Genomic DNA, 13,407 nt, shown 5'->3' on the forward strand with positions numbered 1-13,407 from the left:
CTCATGACTGACTGAAAATGTCTCCAGAACAGCAGAGATGACAACGGCTGTGAAGAATAAAGAATTAACCTTTGGAGAAGGACAGAATGGGAGATCCCCACAAGCACTCTGAATGACAGCTGCTCACAAGGGAACGATAAAACAGCTGGGTCCCATGGTCTTGGTTGAGCAGGGGTCTTCAAACTTGGCGCTTTTATGACTTGTGGACTTCAACTCCCAGAATTCCTCAGCCAGTGTGCCTGGCTGAGGAATTCTGGGAGTTTAAGTCCACAAGTCATAAAGGACCAAGTTTGAAGACCCCTGGTCTTGAGCACTAAAAGCCAAGGGAAATGACATCTTTGCTTTAATAACATTGGAGCCTTTCATAAGGACACTATGCCAGCTGAACTCACTTTCTAATCAAATTTGAAAAAGTTCAATTGAACTTTTTTATGGCTATTAGAGACATTCAAAAGAAGAAGCTCAATTTGACACCTGATGAGCTTTATCTTCTTTGGATTTAAGGAATTTTAAACAGATACTAAAGAGTTTAATATAAAATTGGCAAAAAAGAAAAAAAGATTTTAAGAAAATTTCAAATGACCTGGGAGATCAGAGAGATTTGGAATATCGGTTATTTGTGCTGTGGGATATGAAAAAAAACAAGTATATAATTTAGTAACTATATACATATGTAGGAAATGACTGAAATGGAACTGTAAACCCATATCAGAAACCGAGGCTTGATGAAATTTGCAAATGGACACTAGAGGGAACTAAAGGACTAAGCAGCAAAACAATTACAATTGCTAAGGTTAATTGTAACTTTTACTTGTCTCAAAGAATCCTTAAAAATGGACTAAGATATGAATAACTAATATCTCAGAAATTATACAAATTTCAATGGGTAAACATCTGATGAGAAAAATTTTAAAAAATAACTTTTAGGCATAGATAGAAGACAACAAAACAGAGATTATCAAAATGGGAATACAGTTGCAAGAAAAAGTATGTGAACCCTTTGGGATTATGTGGAGTTTTGCATGAATTGGCCATAAAATGCGCTCTAAATGTCATGTAAGTCACAACAATAGAAAAACACAGTCTGCTTAAAATAATACTACACAAACATTAGCTGTTGTCATGTTTTAATTGAACATAAGATGGAAACATTCACAGTGCAGGGTGGAAAAAGTATGTGAACCTTTGGACTTAATAACTGGTTGACCCTCCTTTGGCAGCAATAACCTCAACCAAACGTTTCCTGTAGTTGCAGATCAGACCTGCACAACGATCTGGAGTAATTTTGGACCACTCCTCTGCACAAAACTGTTTCAGTGTAGCAATATTCTTGGGATGTCTGGTGTGAATCGCTCTCTTAAGGTCATGCCACAGCATTTCAATCGGGTTGAGGTCAGGACTCTGACTGGGCCACTCCAGAAGGCGTATTCTGTTCTGTTAAAGCCATTGTTTTGTTGAATTACTTGTATGCTTTGGGTCATTGTCCTGTTGCATCACCCATCCTCTGCGGAGCTTCAGTTGGCGGACAGATGGTCATATGTTTTCCTGCAAAATGTCCTGATAAACTCTGGAATTCATTTTCCCATCAATGACAACAATCCGTCCAGGCCCTGAGGCAGCAAAGCAGCCCCAAACCGCCATGTTTTACAGTGGGGATGAGGTTTTGATGTTGGTGTGCTGTGCCTTTTTTTCTCCACACAGTGTTGTGTGTTTTTCCCAAACTCCTCAATTTTGGTTTCATCTGTCCACAGTATATTTTGCCAGTAGTGCTGTGGAACATCCAGGTGCTCTTTTGCAAACTTCAAACGTGCTGCAATATTTTTTTTGGACAGCAATGGCTTCCTCCGTGGTGTCCTCCCATGTACTCCATTCTTGTTTAATGTTTTCCTTATTGTAGATGTGTCAACAAAAATGTTAGCATGTGCCAGAGATTTCTGTAGGTCTTTAGCTGACACTCTAGGATTCTTCTTTACCTCATTAAGCATTATGCGCTGTGCTCTTACAGTCATTTTTACAGGACGACCACGCCTAGGGAGAGTAGCAACAGTGCTAAACTTTCTCCATTTGTAGACAGTCTGTCTTACCGTGGACACATGAACATCAAGGCTTTTGGAGATACTTTTGTAACCCTTTCCAGCTTCATGCAAGTCAACAATTCTTGATCGTAGGTCTTCTGAGAGCTCTTTTCTGCGAGGCATGGTTCACATCAGAGAGTGCTTCTTCACACCAGTAAACCCAAAACAGGTGTGTGTTTTTAAAGGGCAGGACGGCTGTCAGCAACACATCCAATATCATCACACTGATTGGAGTCAAGGTTGGCTCACTCCTGGCTCCAATTAGCTCTTGGAGAAGTCATTAGGCTAGGGGTTCACATACTTTTTCCACCCTGCACTGTGAATGTTTACATGTTATGTTCAATTAAAACATGACAACAGCTAATGTTTGTGTAGTATTATTTTAAGCAGACTGTGTTTTTCTATTGTTGTGACTTACATGACGTTTAGAGTGCATTTTATGGCCAATTCATGCAAAACTCCACGTAATCCCAAAGGGTTCACATACTTTTTCTTGCAACTGTACAGAAGACATCAAGAAAACTATATGGACATAGAATAGCTATGACAAGAAATCGTGGATGATGCCTTTCTATAGGATTTACAAAGTAGACTGGTGAAAACTTTGAAGACTGCTTCTGAATGTCAATGATTGATGACAGATCAAATCCTATGATGCCACTGAAATGATTTAAAGGTCTAAACTGTGAAGAGCCAAAAGAATGAATATAAAGTTGAATTATTTGATCAGGGATAAATGATCTGTTTGATATTTCTGATAACTCATAATGGACTTTTTGCTGAAACAGGACTGGAAAGATGACGATTTGTGCATTATGTCTATGAGGTGAGGTTATGGAAAGAAGAGGATTTGTAATTTTAAAAGAGGGTGAAAAGTTACTGTAGTAGCTTATGCTTTCTTTTTCCTTCTAGTTTAGTTTATATTAGCTTTTACTAAATTTACTAAAAAAAAGTCAATAAAATTTAATTTGTGTGTGTGTGTGTGTGTGCGTCTGTCTGTCTGTCTGTGTATTTTCTACATCAAGGGACACCAACCTGCGCCAATGCCAAACTGAATCCTGGACGGGCCACTTCTCGAGTTGCTCCCAATCCATCAATCAAACGTTTTAAGGTATACTTTAAAAAATCTTCATCCTAAAAGAAATTACAAAGATATCCAAGGCGAATGAGGTGGGAATGGTTACCAACTTGCATCCTACAAACTTCTGTGTTACCCTTTAACCTTAACATCTACCATTTATATTTTATTACCATTATGATTTCTAGCAATTGCGTTGAATATTTTAAATAAAAAAGAACATAAATTCTGAAATCAAGAAATACTATTTTATTTTTATTCTGGCTTGATGGAGTCACACTCTGGCAGCAAAGTAAACAAGAACAGATGACACAGTAAATTCCAATACTATATGCAATAGACGTTCTACAGATTGAAGTTATTTTAACGATACAGAATAAACTGGCACATAAACTGGGTTTACAGACCATGCAACACCATAACAGTTTTTTGGCTTTTAATGTTACAGCTCATCCAATAAATCACTGTAAGGGAAACCATGCAGGAGGAAGATTTATGTAAAAGATCAAAAGATTCTATTTTAATACCAAAAACAAGTTTTACAAATGCTGCATTGCAGTGGCTTAGTTTGCCACTGCTTCTCCCCAGTAATGTTTGCAAAATATGGGTAGAAACGAAAGACCTTGAGAAAAAAATAAGTTAACCTTTTTTTTAATCACATAACTCTTTCTTTATTCTTTTCAATACAGTGGAGTATTAGAAATAAATTATGTAAACAGGGTCAGGACTCCCAACTGTTTTTCTGTCAGTGCAGTAACTCCAAAAGCTGAACAGAACTGACCAGTTGTGGTAAGAGTTGGGGACAAAAACTTAACAAAGAAAATGGGCTGGATCTGGCTAGGCGAATGCATTTATATGAAGTGGTTGAGATTCTTTTATTATTAAACAAATTAGAGACGCACCATTTCTCCAACACTTTTAATGACCTGAGATGAACTAAGATCACCTATATCACAGGTCGGCAACCCGCGGCTCCGGAGCCGCATGCGGCTCTTTGAGCCGGCCCATGCGGCTCCCAGGCCTCCTCCCTCTTGAAAAAAAAAATGGTACTAAAAAAACTTAATCAATTTAAACTTCTCACAAAAAAACTTGAAAAGTTTAAATTGATTGGTTGGTTTGTGGGACCGCCCACAAACCTTTGTTTTTTTACTGGCAGAGTGGAGGAAGAGAGGAAGAAGTAAAACGTAAGTAGATCTGCTTCTTCCCCCCCCCCCCGTTCCCTCTCGTCGCCGGGGCTAGCAGCCCCGACGAGCAAGAAGGCACGCTTCGCCCGCCCGCCCCCCCGTTGGCTCCTCGTCGCCGGGGCTGAGAGCCCCAGCAAGCGAAAGCCACACTTCGCCCGCCCGCCTCCCCCTTTGGCTCCTCGTCGCCGGGGCTGAGAGCCCCGCCGAGCGAAAGCCGCACTCCGCCCGCCCGCCCTCCCCGTTGGCTCCTCGTCGCCGGGGCTGAGAGCCCCAGCAAGCGAAAGCCGCGCTTCGCCCGCCCGTCCCCCGTTGGCTCCTCGTCGCCGGGGCTGAGAGCCCCGCCGAGCGAAAGCCGCGCTTCGCCCGCCCGCCTCCCCCGTTGGCTCCTCGTCGCCGGGGCTGAGAGCCCCGGCAAGCGAAAGCCGCGCTTCGCCCGCCCGCCCGCCTCCCCCGTTGGCTCCTCGTCGCCGGGGCTGAGAGCCCCGGCAAGCGAAAGCCGCGCTTCGCCCGCCCGCCCCCCGTTGGCTCCTCGTCGCCGGGGCTGAGAGCCCCGCCGAGCGAAAGCCGCGCTTCGCCCGCCCGCCCGCCTCCCCCGTTGGCTCCTCGTCGCCGGGGCTGAGAGCCCCGCCGAGCGAAAGCCGCGCTTCGCCCGCCCGCCCGCCTCCCCCATTGGCTCCTCGTCGCCGGGGCTGAGAGCCCCGGCAAGCGAAAGCCACACTTCGCCCGCCCGCCTCCCCCTTTGGCTCCTCGTCGCCGGGGCTGAGAGCCCCGCCGAGCGAAAGCCGCACTTCGCCCGCCCGCCCTCCCCGTTGGCTCCTCGTCGCCGGGGCTGAGAGCCCCGGCAAGCGAAAGCCACACTTCGCCCGCCCGCCTCCCCCTTTGGCTCCTCGTCGCCGGGGCTGAGAGCCCCGCCGAGCGAAAGCCGCACTTCGCCCGCCCGCCCTCCCCGTTGGCTCCTCGTCGCCGGGGCTGAGAGCCCCAGCAAGCGAAAGCCGCGCTTCGCCCGCCCGCCCCCCGTTGGCTCCTCGTCGCCGGGGCTGAGAGCCCCGCCGAGCGAAAGCCGCGCTTCGCCCGCCCGCCCGCCTCCCCCGTTGGCTCCTCGTCGCCGGGGCTGAGAGCCCCGGCAAGCGAAAGCCGCGCTTCGCCCGCCCGCCCCCCGTTGGCTCCTCGTCGCCGGGGCTGAGAGCCCCGCCGAGCGAAAGCCGCGCTTCGCCCGCCCGCCCGCCTCCCCCATTGTCTCCTCGTCGCCGGGGCTGAGAGCCCCGGCAAGCGAAAGCCACACTTCGCCCGCCCGCCTCCCCCTTTGGCTCCTCGTCGCCGGGGCTGAGAGCCCCGCCGAGCGAAAGCCGCACTTCGCCCGCCCGCCCTCCCCGTTGGCTCCTCGTCGCCGGGGCTGAGAGCCCCGGCAAGCGAAAGCCGCGCTTCGCCCGCCCGCCCGCCTCCCCCATTGGCTCCTCGTCGCCGGGGCTGAGAGCCCCGGCAAGCGAAAGCCACACTTCGCCCGCCCGCCTCCCCCTTTGGCTCCTCGTCGCCGGGGCTGAGAGCCCCGCCGAGCGAAAGCCGCGCTTCGCCCGCCCGCCCGCCTCCCCCGTTGGCTCCTCGTCGCCGGGGCTGAGAGCCCCGGCAAGCGAAAGCCGCGCTTCGCCCGCCCGCCCCCCCCCCCGTTGGCTCCTCGTCGCCGGGGCTGAGAGCCCCGGCAAGCGAAAGCCGCGCTTCGCCCGCCCGCCCCCCGTTGGCTCCTTGTCGCCGGGGCTGTGCGCGCTTCCCCACCTTCCCTCTCGTCGCCGGGGCTTGCAAAACGGCGGATCCAGCCTCTGCCGGCGGCTTGGAAAACGGCGGATCCAGCCTCTGCCGGCGGCTTGCAAAACGGCGGATCGAGCCTCTGCCGGCAGACACGCTTGCAGAACGGCGGATCGAGCCTCTGCCGCCAGCAGAGGCTCGATCCGCCATTCTCCAAGCGTGTCTGCCGGCAGAGGCTCGATCCGCCGTTTTGCAAGCCGCTGGCAGAGGCTGGATCCGCTGGTGCACGTTTTGCCTCTCTCGCCCGGTGGAGAAAAGGGGGCAGCGGGAGCCTCTGGGTGCCCAAGCCACGCCGGAGGATCTCCAACATGTGTGTGTGTGTGTGTGTGTGTGTGTGTGTGTGTGTGTGTGTGGCGGGGGGGAAAATCAAATTGGATCTTTTTATTGATGTATCCTACTTTTATTTGGTATTAGGTTTTTATGGATCAATTATGAACACCCGGGGTCCCTCTGCGACTTACGGGCGAAATATCTAACTTCAGAGCCATCCTCTCCAGCTGCGGTGGCCCGGGGGAGGGCAGCGCGGGGCTGTAGGTACTCAAGATAGTTGGGGGGGATCCAACCTGCCGCGGGGCGTGGGAGTGGGACTTTAGTCACGGACGGCGAGAGGAACCTTCGGAAGGGGAAGCGGGAACGAAGAGAAGATGAGGGTGGAGCGATCGGGGAGCTGGTAACTCAAGTTCCCCGAGTGGCTTTCAGCACTGGAGAAAATGCAAAATCGCTCGAGACCAAACTCGAAGGAATCAGCTGCCGGTGGGAGCGAGGCGATCCGTGTGGTCCCGTGACAGCCAGTCGGGCAAGCAACGCAAAGAGCGGCAGGGCTTTATTTTTGCACCGTGGAGCTCCCCCTCCCCCCCAAACTCCCCCTCCCTCCCCCTCACTTCCCAGAGCTGAATAGAAGGCAGAGGCTCGATCCGCCGTTCTGCAAGCGTGTCTGCCGGCAGAGGCTCAATCCGCCGTTTTGCAAGCCGCCGGCAGAGGCTGGATCCGCCGTTTTGCAAGCCTCCGCCGCCCCATTCTCTCAATAGGAGGCTTGCTTCGGCTGCTTTTCTTTTGGCAGAGCCATCCATACTGGAGGTGGATGGGGGGCAGGGCTGGTGCACGTTTTGCCTTGTTTTGCGCATGCGCGTGCGTGCATGCACGCGCGCGCACATTTTGCGGCTCCCACTTTTTTGTGTTTGTGACGGAACCGGTTCTGAGTGGCTCTTTGCCTTTTTCCGGTTGCCGACCCCTGACCTATATGATTCTTTAAAAAGCATAATATTGGGTTTAGTTGAAAAGGAGTTTGAACTTTTTCCTATTCCTTTATCATAACTTAATTACTAATATAAATATAGAGAATAATCAATGCTAAATACAATAAAGTTCAGGGCTGATAAACTTTATTCTCTGTAACTCTTCTATCTTCCATTCCTTAAACTGAGCAAACTTATTCTCATACCAGAATGGTGGATGACATGCAGATTAGAGACCAACCATATTTCCATCTTACTGAAATTTCTAAGGACAGTTTAAAATATTGGTTCATAAAAGTTTTTTTAAACCTCCAAATGAAATTATATAGCTCAGACTGAAGGAGAATTAAGTACCAGTTCAACTAATACATGTAGCCCTCATCTTACAATAATTCATTTAGGCTCCGTTCGAACTTACAACAGCACTGAAAAAATTGACCTATGACAATTTTTCTCACTTATGACTGTTGCAGCCTTCCCATGGTCAAGTGATCAAAATCCAGATGTTTGGCAACTGAGTCATATGCCTTCCGTGTGAAGTTCAAGGTGCTAACAATGACATACAAAGCCCTACATGGCATGGGTCCGGACTACCTACGGGAGCACCTTCTGCCAATGTCAGCACCCCACCGTCCTGTGCGCTCCCAGAGAGGGCCTCCTCAGGGTGCCACCGCTCAAGGAATGTCGGCTGGTGGCCCCCAGGGGGAGGGCATTCTCAGTGGGTGCGCCGGCCCTCTGGAACAGCTTACCAACCGAAATCCGGATGGCCCCCGACCTCCGCACCTTGCGGCGCGACTTAAAAACCCTCCTGTTCCAGCAGTCCGGCCTGTCGTGATAGCTTTAATTGGGGTCCCAGTTTGTTTTTACTATTGTTTTTTATTGTTCAATCTGTATACCAACCTTACTCTGTACACCGCCCCGAGTCCCTGGGGAGAAGGGCGGTTTATAAAAACAAATAAATAAATAAATAAATAAATAAAATAAACTCATATTTATGATGGTTGCAGTGTCTCTGAGTCATATGATCATCTTTTGTGACCTTTTGACAAGCAAAGTCAATGGGGGAAGCTAGATTCACTTACCAGCCATGTTACTAACTTAAGAACTGCAGAGTCATAAAATGGGGCAAAACTCACTTTTACAAATGTTTCACTTAGCAACAAAAATTTGGGGCTCAACTGTGGTCATTACGTCAAGGATTATTTATTTATTTATTTATTTTTGGGACTTATATGCCGCCCTATCTCCCAAAGGACTCAGGGCAGCTAACAACAATAAAAACAACAATACAAAAGTTAAGAGAAATTAAATAAACAGCCCCAAAATAGATTAACTAAACAATTAAAAATTAAAACATTTTAAATCTCCGTTGTCAGTCCAGGTCAGCCTGATGAAAAGGGAAAGTTTTGAGGTCACGGCGAAAGGACCGGAGATCCGAGGCCATCCGGAGCTCAAGGGGGAGTTGGTTCCACAGGGCAGGCGCTCCCACAGAGAAGGCCCTCCCCTTGGGGGTCACCAGCCAACATTGTCTGGCCGACGGCACCCTGAGAAGGCCCTCTCTGTGTGAGCGCACTGGGCGATGGGAAGTTGTTCCCGGCAGCAGACGGTCCTGCAAATATCCCGGGCCTAGGCCATGTAGGGCTTTAAAGGTAAGTACCTGTACCACAGTCCATTTTTAATTTTCCTGATCACATGAATTGTTTAAATTGAAACAACTTTTAAACACTTTTTTATTCTGATATTGCTAAAAGTTTTTGATGCTGTTTATACTGGACAGCTTATCTGATTCTAGGATTGATATAAGGATGCACTGAAGATTTATTTTATTTTTTTTATTTTAATTCCATTTATATCCCGCCCTTCTCCGAAGACTCACGGCGGCTTACAAGCTTAGCAGTATGACAATGTTCCTTATATTTTACTAAACCAAGCAGTGGGCACTGAACCCAAGAGTATGAAAAAGAAACTTTTTGGAAGGATGATTTCCCCACTAGATCCATGACAACCATGCAAAAGGAGAAATTCCATATACCGGTAGTTGCTTCAAAGCAAGATGGGTGGCAATATAAATTTGATAGACCGACCGACAGACAGGCGTACTGGACTAGCAGTGGGGGGGGGGGTAAATCCAAATATTAATCTAGTCTCCACCAGGAGTGCTCCCTGGATTGGTTTATGTCAGGCCTTCTAAAGCCTAGATCTGACCTGGGGCAATGGTGAAGGTGCTGGACAGGAGTAGGGAGAGACAGGTTGTAGTCCACCCTCAGCCACTGTAGTTCCTAGGGTGGCTTGGGGCCATTTGCATTCTCTTACCCCATCTACCTCACAGGGTTGTTGTTGTTGTGGGGACAAACAGAAGGGAGCGGTATGTGTGAGCAAGATGGGTGGACTACTATAGTGGCGGAGGGGACCATTGGAAGAATTGAAAGAACAAGTTATGATCATAAATGTCAACCTTGGCAAACTTTAAAGTATTTGGACTTCTCCAGGCAGCTGGAAGTATAAGTCCAAATATCCTAAAGTTGCCTCAGGGATAGATCGTTATGGAGAAAATCCTATCCGTGTGATCATTAGGAATCGCATATTATTTGATGGCATATCATCAATCAGCTACGTGCTATTCTTTGCGCTCCTGTACAAAAGTTACAATATTAATCTAACAAAATAGATCGTTTCTTCTGACGCTCCCTGCCATTTTTCCATTTCCGGCAAGAAAGCCGACACAAACAAGCGTGCTTCTGAGCGCGTCCAAAGTGCAACCTAAAAGGTTAAAGATCTCAGACCTAAAGATCGTAGGGAAAGGTCTAACTCTAAAGCGACTCCGGAGGAGGAGTGAAGCTCTCCCCTTCATCCGCCCGCACACCCCACGAGCAACTGCAATGCCTTACTTTCTTATTTTCCTGCAAATAATTCAGCAGCCCTTCCGTGGCCTTCAAACGGATCGCCTGGTCAGGCTTGGCGATGTCCCAGAAATAGTCCAGAAACTGCCGACTCTGCCCCAAGACCCTGCCCGGCTGCGGGAGCGAGGCCGGAGCGAGGCGATCTGCCACTTGCCCGCTCTTCGGGCTACAATCACCAGCCATGTTGGTAGCAGAGACGCACGTGGAAAAGCCCCCGTGATGCACCAGAGGAAGCACGTGAAAACCTCCCCTTCCGGGATCGGAAAAGGATTGCTCCCGCCTTCTCACGTAGTAGAAATTTTCCCTCGGAGGCGAGATTGGCATCAATGAGCCTGATCTTTGGCCTCTGTTTCACCCTTCCCCAAATCCATACCCTCAAGATGCCGGGAACTCCAACTCCTATGGTCCTCAGCGGTAGTTATTTCGAGAAACAGACTTTCAGCGGTTTTAGCTTAGTGTTTTTAAGTTGTGTGGCCTTCAACTCCCAGAATTCCCCAGCCAATGGGAATTGGAAGTCCACACATCTTAAAGAAAGAAGTCTTGAAACTTGGCCCTTTTATGACTTGCGGACTTCAACTCCCAAAATTCCTCAGCCAGTCTGCCTGGCTGAGGAATTCTGGGAGTTGAAGTCCACAAGTCATAAAAGGGCCAAGTTTCAAGAGCGTCTTAAAGGCTCTTGAGATAAAGGCATGGTGGATTAAGGGAATAGACACAGATCCCTAGGGCCAGCTAAAAAAAAACTTGGCTGCTTTTGGTTGTAGTGGCTGTATTTACAAGACACAGAGAATGACCTTTCTGTTAGCCAGGGCTTTTTTTCCTCATAGAACGCTCAGAACGGAGTTCCGGCACCTTTTTTGGATGGAACCTTGTAGGGTAGGTAAGGCGGGTTGTATGACGTGTGAGTTCCGGCACCTTTTTCTTTTACAAAAAAAAAGCACTGCTGTTGGCTCACTGTGGATGAATAAATGCTTGAAATTATTATGATTGGTTGCATAGACAGCTAGATGTTTAGACTGGATTTGGCATTTTTATTCACCTGTGGGGTCCCTGGTGCTCTCTGAGCTTGGTTGTTTTCTTGCAGATATTTCATTATCCGACTAAGTAACATCAGTTCCTGAAGGGTGATGATTTTGTCAGTGTTGATGATATTCAAGTTCTGCTCCAGATGTTTTGGGATTGCACCAAGGGCTCTTATTAATATTATTGCTACTATATTTGTTTTCTTTTGCCAAATTTTACTTGCAGGTCTTTTATGATTTTCTCCAGATTATTATTATGGCTTATTGTCCCAAAAAGTAAGGTTCTAAATTAGGCAAGAAAAACCAAACACATAGGTACAATATATGTGGTACCTTGATCAATAGTAATAACTGTTGAGAGGGATCTCGGAGTCCTAGTGGACAATCACCTAAATATGAGCCAGCAGTATGCTGCAGCTGCAAAAAAAGCCTATACAGTGCTAGGCTGCATTAACAGAGGGATAGAATCAAGATCATATGAAGTGTTAATACCACTTTATAATGCCTTCGTAAGGCCACACTTGGAATACTGCATCCAGTTTTGGTCACCACAATGAAAAAAGTTGTTGAGACTCTAGAACAGAGGTGTGAAACTGCTAGCCCGCAGGCCAGACACATCATCCGGAAGCTGCACCCACCCCATTCCCGGCAATGGTAAAACCAGCCCGATATGTTGCGTGACGTCATGTGATGTTGCAAGTTTGACATGTCTGCTCTAGAAAAAGTACAGAGAAGAGCAACAAAGATGATTAGGGGACTGGAGGCTAAAACATATAAACAACGGTTGCTAGAACTGGGTATGTGTAGTTTAATGAAGAGAAGGGTGAGGGGTGACATGATAGCAGTGTTCCAATATCTCAGCGATTGCCACAAAAAGAGGGAATCAAGCTATTCTCCAAAGCACCTTAAGGCAGGACAAGAAGCAATGGATGGAAACTAATCAAAGAGAGAAGCAACCTAGAAGTAAGGAGAAACTTCTTGACAGTTAGAACAATTAACCAGTGGAACAACCTACCTCCAGAAGTAGTGAATGCTCCAACACTGGAAGTTTTTAAGAAGAGACTGGACAGCCATTTGTCTGAAATGGTATAGGGCCATGGTGGTGAACCTATGGCACGCGTGCCACAAGTGGCACGCAGAGCTCTCTCTGTGGGCACGCGTGCCGTCATCCCAGTCCTAGGCTTTCAGCTGGGTTTTATAAAACCTTTTCGCTTTAGGCCTCCACCGCCGTGTGCATAAAAAAAAGGTTCAATCAATTTCTACTTCTGGGGAGGGGGGGAAATCTTGCAAAGTTGGAATTGATTGATTGAACTTTTTAATCCCACCCAGTCTGCCATTACCACCACAGCCACTCGGCACCTGACGATACATAAGTGGATTTTGGGTTGCAGTTTGGGCACTCAGTCTCTAAAAGGTTTGCCATCACTGGTATGTTTTCCTGCCTGAGCAGAGGGTTGGACTAGATGATCTCCAAGGTCCCTTCCAACACTGTTGTTGTTGCTGCTGCTGCTGCTTTTCAAAAGGCAACTGGACTTTTTTTTGGGGGGGGGTTCCTTGAAAAGGTTTCACTTCTCATCCAAGAAGCTGATGTCAATGTTCCCCCTCTGACAATTGATGGAAATTGCAGCCATTTTTGCTTTACTTTTCTCTTGCTTCTCTGCTGTTTAGAAGTTAGATGTAGAGGGAGGGATGGGGTGAATGCTTGAGTTTAGCTAGCCATAACAATAATGCAGCTTGTTGGGAACTGAAGGACACAAACCTGATTCGTGTTTTGGTGGGCTGAGGAGTTGGATGAGAGCCTGTGCTTCTTGCTAACTGGGGAATGTGATTTATGACTGCCTTACAAGATGGGGGGGTGGTGGGGAATTGCAATTGGTTACTTTGTATCTGGGGGAAGGGAATTTAGTTTTGGGTACAACTATGTAGTGCCGATACTTTGTTTCGTGAATAAAATGTTCTTTAAGAAAGAATTCTTGCCTTGAAGTTCTTTACTGGATTTCATCTATCGCAGACATGTCAAACTCGCAACATCATGTGACATTGCACGATGTATCGGAGTTTTTTTCCCATTGCCGGCAATGGGGTGGGCGCAGTTTATTGTGACGCATCCGGCCCG

At 47.9% G+C, this 13,407-nt stretch overlaps 1 protein-coding gene across 1 annotated transcript in view; it reads right to left on the reverse strand.

Annotated features, from left to right (window-relative positions):
- Positions 1-10,483, reverse strand: part of MYBBP1A (MYB binding protein 1a) — an 83,400-nt gene extending 72,917 nt beyond the window's left edge. The window contains exons 1-2 of the mRNA XM_083361839.1: positions 10,261-10,483; positions 3,111-3,209 (exon numbers count right to left, since the gene is read on the reverse strand). Coding sequence (XP_083217965.1) covers positions 3,111-3,209; positions 10,261-10,455 — 294 coding nt within the window. The 5' untranslated portion in view covers positions 10,456-10,483. The remainder of the gene's footprint in view (positions 1-3,110; positions 3,210-10,260) is intronic.
- Between the last annotated feature and the right edge of the window lie 2,924 nt (positions 10,484-13,407).

Source organism: Vipera ursinii, assembly GCF_947247035.1.
Source record: "Vipera ursinii genome assembly, chromosome: 1".
NCBI classification, from domain to species: Eukaryota; Metazoa; Chordata; class Lepidosauria; order Squamata; family Viperidae; genus Vipera; species Vipera ursinii.